Here is a 16,036-nt window from a genome sequence, read left to right on the forward strand (position 1 = left end):
ATGCAAGGTAATTACAACACAAACGTCAGACCCTGGTGGCCCCGCCCTAATGTCACCTGTTGTTAATTTAAACCTGTATGGCAAAGCAATGGCGTGTATACTGCATGGTTGCAGCCTTAATCAGCATGACAACACGCGTGGAAACCGCATTTCAGAGTTCTTTTATAGAGCCGAGGTTTGTCTGGTTTGTTCTTGATTATCCAAAGTTGTGTATGTGTTTAAATCTCAACTTTAACTACGACTTTGAATTAACAGACACAAGACGTATTTAAGTTATAGGGTCAAATGCCTTGGGTAAATTGGTCTTGGCAAAGGGAACCCATATTTTTCTTTCATATTGCCTGAGTATCATACTATAACAATGGTAGATGGTGAATATAGAATTACTACCACAGTATTATTCTGTGTTGCATGTGTTTCAGGGGCTGGTCCATGCCTCTGTGGTCTGGCCCGTCAGAGCTTCCTCCAGGCTTCATGTCCAGGTCCCCCTCCCTCTCCAGTAGCCCAGAACCATGGCTGCTGCCTGGCTGCAGCTCAGTCTATGACAGCCTTGTGAGGTGCTAATCGAAAATTATTTTTTATTGTCCTAGTACCCAACTCCTCATGCATGCACATGTATGCTGGGGTGACGGTCTCCACATGTAGATCCAACAAACAAACACAAGCCATTGGTGGCCTTACAAAATGTCGGGCCCAGTTTGAGCTAATCCGTAATTAATTTTATGTTTTTTTTTTAGTAACTCATCCCCAGCCACACCTCCGTCTGCCCAGAGTGGAAACAGGGAGCCTGTCTCCGTTTCAAACAAGCCTCGCCGGTACAGCAGTCTCTACTGTCCTTTGTATCTCAACCACTTAAGTTTGTCCCTGCTCCTTTTGTGTATGTTATGGAAGGAGTGGAGGGAAAGTTGTGAGATCACCCCTGACCCTACCTACTGACCTCTGTCCCGTCTCTTCAGGTCATCCATTCTGGAGCGCTGTATCCTCAGGATGTCTTCTGCTAGTGTTGCTGTGGGAACAGAGGATGTGGATGGAGTCAGGAGGTTGGGCACCGAACCTTCTAGAACCATAATCACATAAAACATTCGACAGTCATGCAGAATCAAAAATCTGCAGAACGTTATTTCATGAAGGTTTGAAATGGTGTACATGGAGGCTGTGTATGACCTGTTTGACCCTTAGAACTCAGTCAGGGATGCGCTGTGGTTCCCGCAATCTGGACCTTGCCCAAATGGAGAGCAATGAGTCGGTGCTGAAACGGCGGCAGAAACAGATCCAGTATGGACAGAACACCTTGGGCTACCAGAACTACCTACAGCAGGTTCCCAAGTAATAATTTTTTACTCACTTACAATCCACAAACCCAAGATCCACATCAGAGCAAGTCTAGACTAGGCCAATGGCTGGTCTCATTGGCTGCACCAGAACAGGGAGGACTGAAGAAAGGTTTGCAATTTTGTTCGCTGATTACCTCTTCTAAATGTGTTGGTGTGCGCCCCCAATCTCTTCCCACAAGGCGTCTGAGGATCCCAGGGCTCCACCCCTCCACCCCAAACAAGCACAGGAAATACAGCCGCAGGTCATGGGACATGCAGGTGCGTCTGTGGAGGAGGGCGCTGCATGCCTGGGACCCTCCCACTGGCCTATCTGGTGAGGCCCAGGGACAGGACCCTGTTGACCAGCTGTAAGTAACTTGTATATGTACAGTCTATCAACTGTTTAACACTTATCAGCCCATGTTCAACCCTGTCACTACCAGAGCCTGTTTAGCTTTTTTTTTCATGCTAAAATGTGCACGTCCACTCCCTACTCATTCGCTCTAATTTGTTGTGGACTGGACAAGTGTACACTTCTGAGACAGACAAGGTGGAGCTGGATGCCATGTCTCTTTTACAGTCAGGGCCTGTTGGAGCAGATGAACTGTGACCTGTATGAAGACAACGAGGACTTGGGGAGGAAGGAGGAAGAAACTACCCCAAGCTCTAAAGCCTCTTTGTCCCCCACACCTGCCAGCCTGCCTGTCGGCAGTACCTGGATGGGACCTCAGGTGAGGGAGAGATATGGTGCCGCAGAATGGTTCTGGGGTCTTGAAAGGCTAATTTGTTAGATCGCTTGTTTGTTTTCTACTCACCTTTTTCCTAGTGAACGTGTAAAAGTTAGAATTCAGAAACGTGGGGGGGGGGGGGGGGGTAAGGGGTCTTTCGCTTGCTTTATTGCTATATTTTCAGTTTTGTTTTTTCTCTCCTGCCCCAGATGGACATGTCCAGCCCCAGGCTCTCCCCAGTTCAGGCTGGCCTGGCCTACTCCTTCAGGAGCCAGATGACTGCCGAGGAGAATGTCCTGGGCTGGCTCCGCTTCCTTCTAGAGACGGACCATAACCCGGACGTCACCCGTGGACACGATCATGATCATTCCTATGAACAGATGCCTGTGCTGAGCGACTGCCTGTCCTGGAAACCTTACTGATCCTGGCTATCGCTCTGTAGCTTGATCTGAAAAATGCATGCTTCATTTTAAGAAAAGGCTGATATGATTTAGATGTTGTCCATCTATTAAAGGTAAGGCTTTCACCTATAAAATTGTGTTGGCCTACCATGGGAATGGGAGACATGAAGGATGCATTTTTGGGGTTTTGCAACAAGGCTTGTCTGTCATGTCACTGCCAATCAGACATGCAGGGGTGCACAGGGTGTAGTGCCAGCTTTGTAAGAGTGGTTGACAGTCAACCATGGACAGTCACTTCATAATCATGTCATCTTAGGGTCACTACGATGGGTTTATCAATCACATTTCCTGTGTCTGCTTCACCGGGGATCTTTTTGTTTAAATGTTTTATGCACCCACAGTAGATGCTCATTTGTGTTTTGATTTAGTAGATCGGTATTTGTTGTAGTTTGTCACCGTTTCACGGTTCCCAACACAGTTCCCACTTCTAACCCTAGATAAGTCACGTTCACCAGTCCATGACCCTACTCAGCGAGATTCTCCACCTCCTCCTCCTATAAACGTGCACCATCCTCCCTTCTCTGCCCAACACCTCACTGTTTTTCTCAAAACAGAATTATGATGGCGACATGCTGTGACTTTGTTTTGAGGTTTCTTTTTATTTTGTCTTTCTCAATTGTCATGTTGTACAACTTAAGTACTGATGCAGGTCTCAACTAATAAAGATTATAAATTCAATGCATGTGGTCTTTGGTTTGTGTTCCGTTAGCAATCAATATCCTATTCAGGGATAATGAATGCTCCTAGTACGTCGACTACATGAACATACGCTATCGACTCGTCGGCACTTCTAGGAGATGACCGTGTTCTATTTCAGTATATAATTCCCTGACATTGTAAACAACCTATCCAACCATTTGCCTCTGTTGCAATGAATGAACTACAAGTCCCACGCGTCATGTAGCCATGCGTCGGCTAGTCCATGATGCATGTTATGTGAAAATAAAAACGTGTAATATTTATGCTTGCTGGTCAAACATTTTCACATTCAAATATTTTCATTTAGATTATTTGTTTATTCAGCTAATATTTTGTGTTGAATTATCCGTCATAGAATCCTCCCTCTCCTCATCCCCCACCCTCCCCTGTACCCTCTCCCTATCTCGCACCGTAAATGTTATTTATGAATTCCAATCGCTCACGGGCGTGTGAACGTTGTTTTTTGTTTTTTAAATGGACGACGGTGTGAATTGATTTTACGCGATGATATTTCACAAAGACGAATGAAGCCTTGGATTTACGAATGACAATTTGATACAGTTCGATATATAAAATGATTTTGGGGATATTGTAAGAAACGGTCTGGTACATGTTATGCTTTTAATAGGTCAATACATCGGAGACCCATAGATAGACGTACACTAGCGTGGCTAGGTCGTGAGCCGCACTAGGATCCAAATTGGTTTATCCTTCACGAGCAGTGCCTTTTTAACCCCTGTTTGCGGTCTGGTGGAGGTGTTTGTCGTCAAGGTAAATATGGAATTTCATTGAGTGGTGACACAAATGAATGTTTATTTACATCAGGTTTATTCATAAGAAAATCACCAGCGTTGTCTTCACCGCATCATTCTGCATGGCCCGTGTTTTGCTCGCACGCGCGTCCTAGTAGGCATTGCTAAAGCATTGGTCCAAGGAAGGCAAGGGTGTGTAGCTTGAGCTAGAAATAAATGCTTTGATTTATCTCATAGGCAATCCAATATTTCAGAACCGGGGACAGAGAAAAACAGATCTAGGCAATTTGACTGATTGATTTCTCTAAATGCAATAAAAGAAAAATCCAACAAATTCGCTTGTTGATGTAGCTATGCTAACGTTTGTATGGTTGTCGGCTTTATCAGCCTTCTGCTAGCTCGCTATATATAGCCTGCTGCCTGGCCAGCCGGTTACCTATAGCCCGTTGGAATTGCTAGCTAGCTACCTGGTCGTCCCATTGTTGTTGTCTATCTACATCAAGAGAAGCCGTAGTTTTAGCTTTATAACATAAGTGATATATAACTTGAAGCCAGCTGCAAATAACTTGCTGTCATCTGTTGTTTTGTGTGCCCTGCCAGTCGATTAGCTAGTGAGCTAATATTAAGGCAGATTTGTTTCCTCCCTTCTTCACGTCATATCGAGTTAGTGGATTTTGATGGGCGGACATTAAAAATGTAGACGGCGTGATTATAACTAGCTGCTATAATTCAGTTGTTAGTGTACTTATGAACCTATTTCCAACGGTCCTTCTAAAAGTTCACTACCAAGACTATATTATGTCTGGCTGGACTACAGCTATCCAGTAGCATCAATTGCAAAATGGCTTGTAGCCATCTACTGTAGCATATCTGGTTCACAAGACGTGACTTCACCTAACTTACACTTATCAAATGTGTAGGCTATACAGTATAGTGTGTTCGAACCCCGTAGCTTCACATGATTGGGCAGTTTACTCTGTTGCATGCTGGAAGTGGCCTTGTAAAGCTTAAACCATAACAAATTATTACACAAAATCTACTACCTATGGCTGGGACCGAAAAAGACAAACAACTGCAATGATGACCCATCAATTGTGTCAATTGGTCAGACTAAATAATCTAAACCCTGCCCCAAACCTCCTTCTCTTACCCCTCAGGTGAGTTGCCCCCATCCATGACCATGTCCCAGTGAGACTGGGCTGGGCTAGCTGGCCCTGAGGAGGTGAGGTGGAGGAGCCAGAGAAGCTCTGCCTCTGTTCCTCAAGATCAGACGGACAAACAGACCGACAGACACCTCCCTTCCCCTTCTCCCTCCCCCTCCCCTCTGCCTCCCCCGCTTCCCACCTCCCCTGCACCTCGCCACCATGCTATGGTCACTCTGATTGTGGAGCGCCTGCAGAAACAGAGTCTGGATGCCGACATTTGCCAAGGGGCTCTCAGCGTGGTATGGACCTGTCTGCCTGACTTTTTATCTGTCTTTGTTTTTTTGTCTGCCTTTTTTCATGTCTATATACTGCTACATATTCAGTCCATGTCATATTCCATGTGTGATATTCAGCCTCTAATTATTCAGCCTGTGAAGTCATAATAAATAACTAATCTTTTATGGCATGGTATCCCTAACTAAATCCCTAACTAAACCTCAATGTCTTCCAGTCTCTGCTCGAAACCAACAACCTCGCAGTCTGCTGGCCCACAGATGGATTGATGCCTGGTGAGTAGCAGTCACACAAGCTTATTATTGACCTTCGATACCAATTAGTAGTACTAAGAATGCTTCTTTGTGCTAATCTCTCATCTAACATGGTTACTTTAGTAAGGTCAGATCAGTGATCTTACGAACGGTTGCATTATACAGAGTTCTGATTCAAGGTTCTAGGGCCTAACCTGCCATTGCTCTGTCTCCTCTGTCTCTATAGAAAGTAGTTATTGGCAGCTGTGCCCTCCCTCCAAACCTAGCCTGCAGGGGGTGCTGAGCTCCAGCTTCCCCCCTGGGCCCGTGCCCCTGGTCCCCTCAGACGAACACCTCCCTGAGGAGGACCCCCTGCACCGGCCCCTGGTCCCCAGCACCTCCGCAACCGACCTGTCTCTCCCAGGGGCGCCCCCTCCCCCCCCGCCGCCACCCAAACGGCACTGCCGCTCCCTGTCGGTGCCAGAGGACCTCTCCCGCTGCCGCTACACCTGGCGTCCCAGTGCCTCCAAGGTCTGGACGCCTGTCAACCGCCAGTGCCACAGTGGAGGGGGTGCAGCGGGGGGGGCTTGTCCGCTCCGTGCTCCCAGCTCTTCTCTCAACTCTTCGCTGCACTCCTCCTCCAGCCCCACCTTCTTTAGCCTCGCTCTCTCTCCAGACTCCCCCCTACCCTGGAACTTCCCCTGGGACCCCAGTGATGCGGCAGGAGGGGGAGGAGCCTGTTGCTGCTTCTTTCCCTCCCCGTCCTCCTGCTCCTCCTCCCCGTCCCCTCTCCATCCTCCTCCTCCACCTCAGCGCCGATTCTCCCTCTCCCCAGTCCTCATCAGAGATGCCACAGCCCAGTTCCTGCCTCCTCCCCCAGTCCCACCCCTCCAGCCTATGGCTCCACCCCCTCCCGTACCCGCCTCTCCCTCCTCGGCCTGCAGTACACCGTCCTCGCTGCGCAGGGCCATTCCCCCTCAGCTCCCTCGCTGCCACTCCCAGCCCTGCGACCTGCTGCTGCTAAAGCCCGGCTTGAAGAGACGGCGAGACCCTGACAGACCCTTTGCTCGCCCAGTGCTGGACTTTACCAAGATGACCCAGGTACATGCCTAGACTGTAGTTTTGGACTTACATATTCCTCAGTCAAGCCCTCTATCTCTAAGATCCAAAGCCCAGTCCCTGAGTAGATCTACATGTGGATAGCAGGGTGCCAGTCCCCGGTTCTGACTAAAGTTTGGGCACAAAGCCATGCCAATTCAATTCCCTGTACACACAAGTCTGTCTAGTGCTCATTTGCATACACTTTGCATACAGCTGCAAAAAGTCCTAGTTACACTACACATTTATTTTTGTGGCCCCCCTTGCCCACCACTTACATTTTCAGCTTTCGAGTGGCCTTCACAGTAGATTTTTTTTTACTAATGTGTAACAGACAAAAAAATATTCTGGTATGATATACATGTGCAGTTCATGTTCTTTATGAGGAAGAGTTATTTAGTTATTGATAGCCAGTGACACTTGATATATAACTTAATCTTCTTAGCTGAGAAAAGAAACACAGTAAATCACATTACAATACCAGAATCCATTACAATCCATAACCTTGTGTTAGAGAACATGGTCGGTCTCCCTTCAGTTGAGATGATTGTGATGATCTTTTATGTGATCTCCTAGGCTGTGTCTGTTTCCTCTAACTGTGATGATGTATTCTATGTCTCTACCCCCAGACGCGCAGCACTGACCCCTTGGGCTGTCTGGAGCGAGGCAGGCTGGCCTGTGGAGGAGACGTTTGCATGGGCCTGGAGCCCTTCCTAGGGGACTTCCGGGGATCATGCTCCCCCGCTGAGGGGCTGGGAAGGACCAGTATCGGGCCTCTGAGTGAGAGTGATGAGGAGGAGGAGGATGAGGAGGGGGAGGAAGAGGACCCTGAGAGAGATGGGGGTCCTCAGAGTGTCTTTGAGAGGGATTGTACAGAACTAGACTTGAACCTTATTGAAGAGAATTAGAATCTTGTATATTTGAAGATGTTTCCCCTAGGCCCCCCCCACTTTGCCATCGTTGAACACTTCACCCCTCTCTCTGGCCTGCTACCCTCCAATCAGCTGGGCTCTCAGGAACAACACCACACCCTCTCTCTGGTGGGATGATCTGGGCCAATAGAAGCTCGTTGACAACAGTGATGATTTGACTACTATCAATAAGAACGGAGAACGCAGGTAGTCATTGATGCTGTCGTCCCATCAGAGTACATTCCAGAACACCTTGCTGAAACATTCTTGTGAATAATCCGAAAGCTGGAGACTCTAGCTGATCCCATAGTGTGTGTGTTGGTTGGATATCTTCTTAATGCACCCTCAACCTGACTAGAATGGAACAGGAAGAAACAGACCAACAACAGTGGGTCGCTTGCTTTCTTTCTTTGACTGGACAATCCCCACAGTTGTCTTTTTCAGTAAAGTAGTGAGAATAGACTTTCCTAAATGATGGTGATGAGTTATCCGTGTTTTGTTCAGTTTTATGCAAAAAGGCTGTCTCTCATTGCAGTTTTCTTTCTGCAGACCTTATAGTTTCTGGTAATCAATCCATAAGACTCAGAATAAGCCTTAAGACACCATGTTTTTGTCTGTAAACAAAAAAATTCAACTATGAAAAGGAAATGAATTGTGTAGCTGTTGATATTAGTCATTTTGTTATTTTCTGCTTTTTACTTAATATTTCTTATCTATACAACGCATTCCTCTGAAAAGGGTGAGGTATAGACATTGATAATGAATGCACTGTGTTTGAAAAGTTAAACAAAACTTCTAAATAGAAGAAACCACTGTATTCCGAGGGCACATTGTTAAATTGTATTATACAACCATTTCATTTGTTGAGAACCAGTTCTGTGTAAAGATGGTAGCTGAGAGTCCTGGGACAGGTCATTGCTGTCTTATAGAGATGTTTTTTTTATTGTATGTGTTAAAAATATGGCAATTTCAAACTCAGTTTGTGTATAAATAAAGTTTATTGGAAATTATTTTACAAGGAAAGGAAACAGAAGTGTCTGACCTCTTTGTTCCTGATTTTGTTCTCAGTTGACAGATCAGCATAGGCGACGACAACCATGTATATACTGATAAGTGTTTTTTATCTAAGCTGTCAAAGTAAATTCCACATTTTGTAAGGTTTAGTAATACAATCCAGTCTTATAATATAGAGCTATATTTACAGTGAAATTGTCTGGTTGTTTTCCTTTACCAGCGTAACTGGTCTGTAGACATGGGACAGGTGTAAGGATATGTTGTGAAACAAAATATTATTTAACTGTTAATGTCGGGACATCTAAAAGTTAGGAGATAGGTTCAATGTATATCCATTCTTTGTCCCGCTCAGTCAGTGGTCAACAATGGCCTACAATGGGTTGCCTATTTTATCACATGAAGGCGTCATGCTCAACTGAAAACAGCTGCACTGCACAGACGCAGCCCTTGCTGTTCTGACTCGTCCGCCGACCCGTCCGTCACCTGACTACCCCTTGAACAAACTGTTTGGATTCATGAAGACCTATAAGTGGGAAGAACTAACATTAGCAAGCAAGCTAGCTGGTTCGCTAGCTAACTTACTAACTATTGCTGACCCCCGTAGGACCAACTGAGAACTTGCCACTTGGTAATAACTTGACATTTTAACGGAACTACTGTGCTTTCAATCAACTTGATTCAATCAAACTTCTTATGAATAAGTAGCTAGCCTAGTAATGTACTTTTGGGGAACGGAAACTTGTTTATTTTTGCCGCCTGAAGTAATAGTATAGCTAGGTCACCTGTTTTGTTAACGGGCTAGCTAAACCGTAGCTGTCTAGCTAAATGTTAGCCATCAATGGTCGTAGATATGACTTTTTTTTACAGATAGTAGCAGGCCTTAGGTGTTCGCCAACATATTATTCTTGTGCTACCTAGCTAGCATAACATATTAAGCACTTTGCCAGTAGCTGAATAAGAGCTTAGGTTTTATTTCGCTAACTTTTTCGATTAAGATAGATAGCCAGCCGGCCACTTAAAAAATTAAACAGTAGTAGTGGCAAGAAGAGCAAGCTAGCAAGGCTAGTTAGATGACTGTTATAAAAAATAGAGTCCAGTCAGACTAGTTGATTTTAGCATGATTGCTTAGCTAGCACTTGCTATCCAACTTTCTTTGCTAACAAAATGCGTTGCACTATTTTTTAATAGAAAGCTAGTAGCTATTAGCTGGTTACATACTAGCTGTTGATACTAGCTAACGATTTATTTCTTGACATGTATTGTGCTCTGTTTACTACTCTACTAGCTAGCTATTAAATGGCAAACCTTAGCCAGGTATCTATTCTTGAGAGACCGTCAGTTTAGTGTAATAGGATTGTAAACATTGACACGGTAAATTGTTTTTTAGGTGGTACTAAACCGTGCAGTGCACGTGGGACGTGTTGTGTTGAATAAAGCGCGCCGCTATCTGACTGTAGAACATTGTTTTCCCGTGTGCCCGGTGTTCGTGTTCCATCGGCTGAGAAGAACGGAGATGGCTCTTGTGGACAAACATAAAGTCAAGAGACAGAGGTTGGATCGCATATGTGAAGGTCAGTTGTATACATTTAAAACACAAAAAAAAGCATTCTTGTAATTCTTGTTCCCAATAGCAAAATACCCGTTTAGCAACCTACTCGACATCCCTACACTCGAGTCTTTCTCGTGTTCTAGAAAGGCTTGTGTGAAAATACCCACCCATGTAAATTTGTGGTCTTATTTCGACTCGTGGAGATAAGTATCCTCTGCTACCAGTCTAGTAAATCTCTTAATCAGTAATCTGGTCAGAGTGAGTTCACATATCTACCAGTCCCTGGTTTGTTATTACAGTTTCTACTGCTGTTGCTATTGATGTAACCTATAATGGTTGCAACGCACCAAACAGTAAACCCCAGAGTGCTAACTTTCCTGTAGCCTTGTGCATTATTAGCAACATACTAGCGACATATCCTGTGTTGCTAGTGATCATCCTAGATTATTATGTATTCAATGCTTTATAGATGAATTTTCCTTTTATACAAGAAGCATTTTTCTTAGAAAACAGATGGATTGGTGGTATTGTTTTTACAAGGAACTAACCCATACTAAAACAGCTCATCGAATTTCCACATCCCGCGGTTGTCTCTTTAAATAACAACAACATGGAAACCACCTCCTCTGCACAGAACACTCACTACCAAGCCCACTGCCTTTATGCTAATAAGCTTAGATCTGGTAGGCCAAGGCGGAATTTCGGCAGCTTCTGATTGGAGCAGAGGGTAGGTAGAGGGAGGGTAGTGTGGGACGGCTGGGGTTGTGCCAAGAGAGAGCATTCAACCAGCAGCTGGAAGAGGAGCAGCACAGGAAGAAAGGCTGGTCAGCTTCAGCATGCAAGGTTAGCAAGATGAATGTCTTTCTCTTGGGGGTTTCTATGAGAATAGACATGGAGCTTGAAGTGGGTGGTTGAGGGGGTGTCGAGGCTCAGGGAAGGTAGCTATTTATGGTTTCATACTGCATGACATGGAGAGGGTTCTCCATCCCTAAGCATCTTTGTCCTTGAAGGATATGATAGTGGTGTGTGAGAGTGAATGCTCTCCGCAGCGTGTGTGGCAGGGGGCAGGGTGGGGTACTGCAGCACTGTCGTCCAGCCCTCCCCTCTGTTCCCTCCCTCTGTTATAGCGTACGCCCTCAGAGCGGCAAGCAGAGGGGGGGAGAATGAATGAGCGCTGAATGAATGGTATTGTGTGTTTGGCCCTGCTGCCACTCTGACCAGGCTTCCCACACACACACACACTGCCAGGCGTCTTACCATATGGCGCGTGTGTGTTGCCAGCTCCGCTCCGTTTTCGTGTCATGTTTTTCCCCCCTCTATCGCATGTTATTTTGTAATCATGCTTCTCGGTTATGTCGCTGTGGAAATGGGTCATTAAAGTAGGTTTGGTGGAGGCTGAAGCCGATGTTGTAGTGTTTTTAAATCTGTGGAAATATTTGGACTCTTTCTTTCATTGGAATTGATATGCCAGGAACTGCATTTACTAGATGCCTTTGTCTATGAAAGATGGTTTTTAACTGCTTAGCATCCATTGAAACCTTGGCCATTTTGTGGTCCCTTAGTTGTCCTTCATGAGTCAAGGAGTCTGCTGGACATTATCTATCACTCTGGAGGAGGGGGGTTGCTGTGTGTGTGTGTGTGTGTGTGTGTGTGTGTGTGTGTGTGTGTGTGTGTGTGTGTGTGTGTGTGTGTGTGTGTGTGTGTGTGTGTGTGTGTGTGTGTGTGTGTGTGTGTGTGTGTGTGTGTGTGTGTGTGTGTGTGTGTGTGTGTGTGTGTGTGTGTGTGTGTGTGTGTGTGTATTGTTATAAAAGGGCAGGGGTCTCTCCCTCCAGACAGAGAAATTTAGGTCATGACTACTCAAAACAAGCCTGTGCCCCCCCCGACCCCACCCCCCACCCCAAGCTCATCTGCTGGAGGATTCCCCGATGAGAGAAGGGGGCGTGGCCTTGTTCATATTTGCAATAGAGGCAGGCCAGGAAGAGGCCCTTTTCCAATACATCTACTCCCTAATGGCCATAAAAGCCACGTCATGTATGCTGTAGATTGCTAATGGACTCCACAGTCTGAGGCACTAGAATGCTACTAGGCTGAAGTGTTGTTATTCCAGTCTACCTTTATGGTCTGTGTATGTATCGTGTAGTGGTAATATTTGGTTTCTGGTGTATCTTTGGGTGACTATAGGGAGGAATAAAATAAACTGAGTTCATCATAATCCTTCATGGTGGTTTATCTGAGACATTCTTCAGTCTCCATATCAACGTGCCCTGTAGTCTAGGATTATGCATGAAATGTGCTAAGGAGGCACGTTCGGTGCCTGATATTTGACTGATTGATTGTTGCATACGGTGCCTTCGATGTCAGGAGTGTTTACTCTGAACTTGTTGTGCTGAAGGCATCCGCCCCCCAATCCTGAACGGGCCCATGCACCCCCGGCCCCTGGTGGCCCTGCTGGACGGGCGTGACTGCACCGTGGAGATGCCTGTCCTCAAGGACGTGGCCACAGTCGCCTTCTGTGACGCCCAGTCCACCCAGGAGATCCACGAGAAGGTGACTAGACTTACACCCAACGCACACAGATGTAGCGTACACACACACACTGATGTTAACATCCGTTCCTCGCCCGTGTGTGTGTGTGTACGTGTGTGTGCTTGCACAGGTGTTGAACGAGGCTGTGGGGGCTCTAATGTACCACACCATCACACTGTCCCGTGACGACCTGGACAAATTCAAGGGCCTGCGCATCATCGTCAGGATTGGAAGCGGCTACGACAACGTGGACATCAAGGCTGCTGCTGAGCTGGGTTGGTACCTTTCAGAATGATCCTGCCTCACCATGGACCTAAAAACATAGCTTGAAACAGGTTTTACCTCGGCATACACAAGAATGTTGCGAAAATTACAATCAATCACATTTTGAATGCCATCTGTAAGATGGAAAAATAAACACTTTCAATAGGCTTTTTAGTCAAATCCCTCTCTGCCCCCGCCCCCCCTCTGTCTACCTCCTCTCCCTCCAGGCATAGCGGTGTGTAACGTGCCAGCCACGTCTGTGGAGGAGACGGCTGACACTACTCTGTGTCTGATCCTCAACCTGTACCGGAGGGTCACCTGGATGCACCAGGCCCTGCGCGAGGGCACTCGCGCCTCCAGCGTGGAGCAGATCAGGGAGGTGGCCGGGGGCGCTGCCCGCATTAGAGGAGAGACGCTGGGCATCATCGGGCTGGGTAAGGAGGGTGGATGTTTGGGGATGAAGGGATCAAGTCCAACATGGGAAGGTTGAAGTTGCTGTTGGGGGATGTAGTGTCGATGATTTCAGTTAGCTGGTTAACCGTGTGTTTGTGTTTTGTTGTGGTAGGCCGCGTGGGTCAGGCGGTAGCCTTGCGTGCTAAGGCTTTTGGCTTCAACGTGATCTTCTATGACCCGTACCTGCCTGATGGAGTAGAGCGCTCGCTGGGCCTGCAGCGCATGGCCACTCTGCAAGACCTGCTCATCCACTCTGACTGTGTCTCCCTGCACTGCAGCCTCAACGAGCACAACCACCATCTCATCAACGACTTCACCATCAAACAGGTACACGCATAAAGCCAACCAATCAGGTACACAGACCAGGAATCACAATAGTCTGAAGATCTAGAACTCCTAAATGAATAAAATATCCAGTGGTGTATATAAAGAACCGTGTAGAGGCATCGGAAGTGGACACAGTGTGTGTGTGTGTGTAGATGCGTCAGGGGGCATTCCTGGTGAACACAGCCAGAGGGGGTCTGGTGGATGAGAAGGCCCTGGCCCAGGCCCTGAAGGAGGGCCGGATACGAGGAGCAGGACTGGACGTACACGAGGCGGAACCCTTCAGGTCAGCACACACATGCCTGCTTACACCATTAGTACCACCATCACACCATTTCTTATGCAGGCCAAACCGACAGTTTTCTCTAAATGTATTTTTTTTTTTGATCACAAACACTTGTCTTTCTATCATGCCTGATCCCTTATGTGTCTGTTTGTCCCCCAGCTTCTCCCAGGGCCCTCTAAAGGATGCCCCCAACTTGATCTGCAACCCCCACACCTCCTGGTACAGTGAGCAGGCCTCCCTGGAGGCACGAGAAGAGGCTGCCAGAGAGGTCCGCCGAGCCATAACAGGTACATACACTCTAGGAGTGGCATTTAGATCAGCTATGTATTAGTCAAGATAAACTCATAAGTAACCTCAATGATAATAAATGATGAAGGCATTCCCCTGGATATTGATGAGGGATTTGATTGGCCGCCATGTGTGTCTCTCCAGGGCGTATTCCTGACAGCTTAAAGAACTGCGTCAACAAGGAGTACCTAATGGCCACGCCCCAGTGGCCCGGCCTGGACGCAGGGGCCGTTCACTCAGAACACAATGGAGCCTCTGCTTACAGGTAACAAGCAGAGTCACCGTCTCTCTGTGTCTCACTCTCACCCTCTTTCTCTCTCAACCTCTCTCTCTCACCCACACACAGTCCATCACACACGGGTTTCTAACTCCAGTTCTTTGTTTTCCCCCAGGTTTCCAGCGGGGCTGGTTGGAGTGACTGCCGGAGGCCTGGGGGGTGCTGGAGCTGCAGTGGAAGGCATCGTAGCAGGCACCCTACCCATGGCGCACGGCATTGCCCCCGTCTCCAGACCACCACACACCCCCTCACCAGGGCAGCCTTCGAAAGCAGAAACGGACAGAGACATGCCAACGGACCAGTAGCCCCCTACACTTGCGTACCCTGATCCTTATCCTACGTAGGAACTTGTCACCCCGGTCCCTCAGCTGCCCCCTCATCCACAACATTCCTTCGGTGCCCCTCAGTGATGCAGATAGACTCTGGTGTGACCCGGCTATGGTCCAGTCCCACTAAACAGAACTCTTCAGGAGAGACCAGTCTGCCTCATCCTTCCTCCCTCTCTCTAGTGTCTCTCTATCTTTCTCACCCAGGAAGCAATAAGTGGATTACTCAAGGATTTTTCTCCAGTTTGCTTTTTAACTCTGTGTGTGTCTCTGATTCTCCTGTGGCTCCGTGTTTTTGTACATCTTTTTGTAAACCTGTTTGTGTTTTTTTCTTTTATTGTTTTCTCATAGCTGTTTGATATGTTAAGAAGTAAGGCCAATCAGAAATGGAATTGCCGACATGAATTTCATTTTCCACAACTATTTGTTCAAAAACAGTACAGTGGATTTTATAATGTAGGGCTCAATGCATTTATAGTATCAAAATAAAAGTGTGGCTCTAGGTTGTTGAGCTTTTGGAAATGGATGGAAATTATCAATATTGTCTACGCAACACCCCAGAATAGGTGGGTAGATAAATTCTTCATATAAATGTGCCATTCATAAAAACCTTATCTGGTTCCTAGTAAGTTTTTGTATGTGTAGCTCGTCTATTTTTCACACTATCTAACCTACTCTGCTGATTTCAGAAATTGAAACTTTCAGACAACAATTCCACAACCTGTGCAAATTAAGTATCTTTAGCTGGACATGTATGTGTAGGGGTCGCGGATTTCAAACCTCTTTTGCGTGTAGCTCCCAGAAGCGAACGAACGAACTCTTTAGGATCTGTTATAATTTAATTGTCAAGCTGCTCTTTTGTCTAGACTAATTAAAATCCTGTAAAGTACGGTGCTTTGTGAAGACATAAACATGTCTTAAACAAATCGGGAATGCTTTTCAACACACCAAAATTACGTGTTTATTCAGAGCCTTAGACGTTAGCTGCTAGCTACAGTAGACCCATCATTTTAGGTCATCAAGGTTTACTGTAGCCGAAAAAAGAGTAAAGCCTATGGTGATTCTTGCCTACTAATTCAGTACTAGTACTCTACA

At 46.5% G+C, this 16,036-nt stretch overlaps 3 protein-coding genes across 4 annotated transcripts; all 3 read left to right on the forward strand.

Annotated features, from left to right (window-relative positions):
- The first annotated feature begins 20 nt into the window (after positions 1-20).
- On the forward strand, positions 21-3,184 carry slbp2 (stem-loop binding protein 2). Its single transcript, XM_062485825.1, has 8 exons — positions 21-175; positions 423-557; positions 738-815; positions 957-1,040; positions 1,180-1,326; positions 1,514-1,681; positions 1,894-2,043; positions 2,244-3,184. The coding sequence occupies exons 1-8, from the start codon at positions 78-80 to the stop codon at positions 2,461-2,463; spliced, it is 1,080 nt and encodes a 359-aa protein (XP_062341809.1). The 5' UTR covers positions 21-77; the 3' UTR covers positions 2,464-3,184.
- Positions 3,185-3,592: 408 nt separating this feature from the next.
- Positions 3,593-8,656, forward strand: fam53c (family with sequence similarity 53 member C). The gene is made up of 5 exons (XM_062485967.1): positions 3,593-3,972; positions 5,111-5,397; positions 5,610-5,667; positions 5,873-6,726; positions 7,353-8,656. Exons 2-5 carry the CDS (start codon positions 5,323-5,325, stop codon positions 7,629-7,631), a joined length of 1,266 nt encoding a protein of 421 aa, XP_062341951.1. The 5' UTR covers positions 3,593-3,972; positions 5,111-5,322; the 3' UTR covers positions 7,632-8,656.
- A 426-nt stretch (positions 8,657-9,082) lies between these two features.
- Positions 9,083-15,555, forward strand: LOC134039678 (C-terminal-binding protein 2-like). 2 transcript variants are annotated; one of them, XM_062485690.1, is made up of 10 exons: positions 9,083-9,276; positions 10,155-10,219; positions 12,590-12,744; positions 12,854-12,998; positions 13,215-13,421; positions 13,553-13,767; positions 13,920-14,050; positions 14,210-14,337; positions 14,483-14,603; positions 14,731-15,555. In XM_062485690.1, exons 2-10 carry the CDS (start codon positions 10,162-10,164, stop codon positions 14,918-14,920), a joined length of 1,350 nt encoding a protein of 449 aa, XP_062341674.1. In that variant the 5' UTR covers positions 9,083-9,276; positions 10,155-10,161; the 3' UTR covers positions 14,921-15,555. The 2 variants fall into 2 exon arrangements, with proteins under 2 accessions (XP_062341674.1, XP_062341675.1); XM_062485691.1 differs by lacking the exons at positions 9,083-9,276; positions 10,155-10,219 and adding an exon at positions 10,931-11,040.
- The last annotated feature ends 481 nt before the right edge of the window (positions 15,556-16,036 follow it).

Source organism: Osmerus eperlanus, chromosome 19, assembly GCF_963692335.1.
Source record: "Osmerus eperlanus chromosome 19, fOsmEpe2.1, whole genome shotgun sequence".
Lineage (NCBI taxonomy): Eukaryota > Metazoa > Chordata > Actinopteri > Osmeriformes > Osmeridae > Osmerus > Osmerus eperlanus.

Excerpts from the sequence above, each read along its gene's own strand:
- slbp2 (XM_062485825.1), top strand. The coding sequence starts at position 78 with ATGGCAAAGCAATGGCGTGTATACTGCATGGTTGCAGCCTTAATCAGC. Across the intron at positions 816-956 it reads GTTTCAAACAAGCCTCGCCG|GTCATCCATTCTGGAGCGCT; the intron begins GTACAGCAGTCT and ends CCGTCTCTTCAG. Across the intron at positions 1,041-1,179 it reads GATGTGGATGGAGTCAGGAG|AACTCAGTCAGGGATGCGCT; the intron begins GTTGGGCACCGA and ends TTTGACCCTTAG.
- fam53c (XM_062485967.1), top strand. The coding sequence starts at position 5,323 with ATGGTCACTCTGATTGTGGAGCGCCTGCAGAAACAGAGTCTGGATGCC. Across the intron at positions 5,398-5,609 it reads GCCAAGGGGCTCTCAGCGTG|TCTCTGCTCGAAACCAACAA; the intron begins GTATGGACCTGT and ends AATGTCTTCCAG. Across the intron at positions 6,727-7,352 it reads ACTTTACCAAGATGACCCAG|ACGCGCAGCACTGACCCCTT; the intron begins GTACATGCCTAG and ends CTCTACCCCCAG.
- LOC134039678 (XM_062485690.1), top strand. The coding sequence starts at position 10,162 with ATGGCTCTTGTGGACAAACATAAAGTCAAGAGACAGAGGTTGGATCGC. Across the intron at positions 10,220-12,589 it reads GTTGGATCGCATATGTGAAG|GCATCCGCCCCCCAATCCTG; the intron begins GTCAGTTGTATA and ends GTTGTGCTGAAG. Across the intron at positions 12,999-13,214 it reads CAAGGCTGCTGCTGAGCTGG|GCATAGCGGTGTGTAACGTG; the intron begins GTTGGTACCTTT and ends CTCTCCCTCCAG.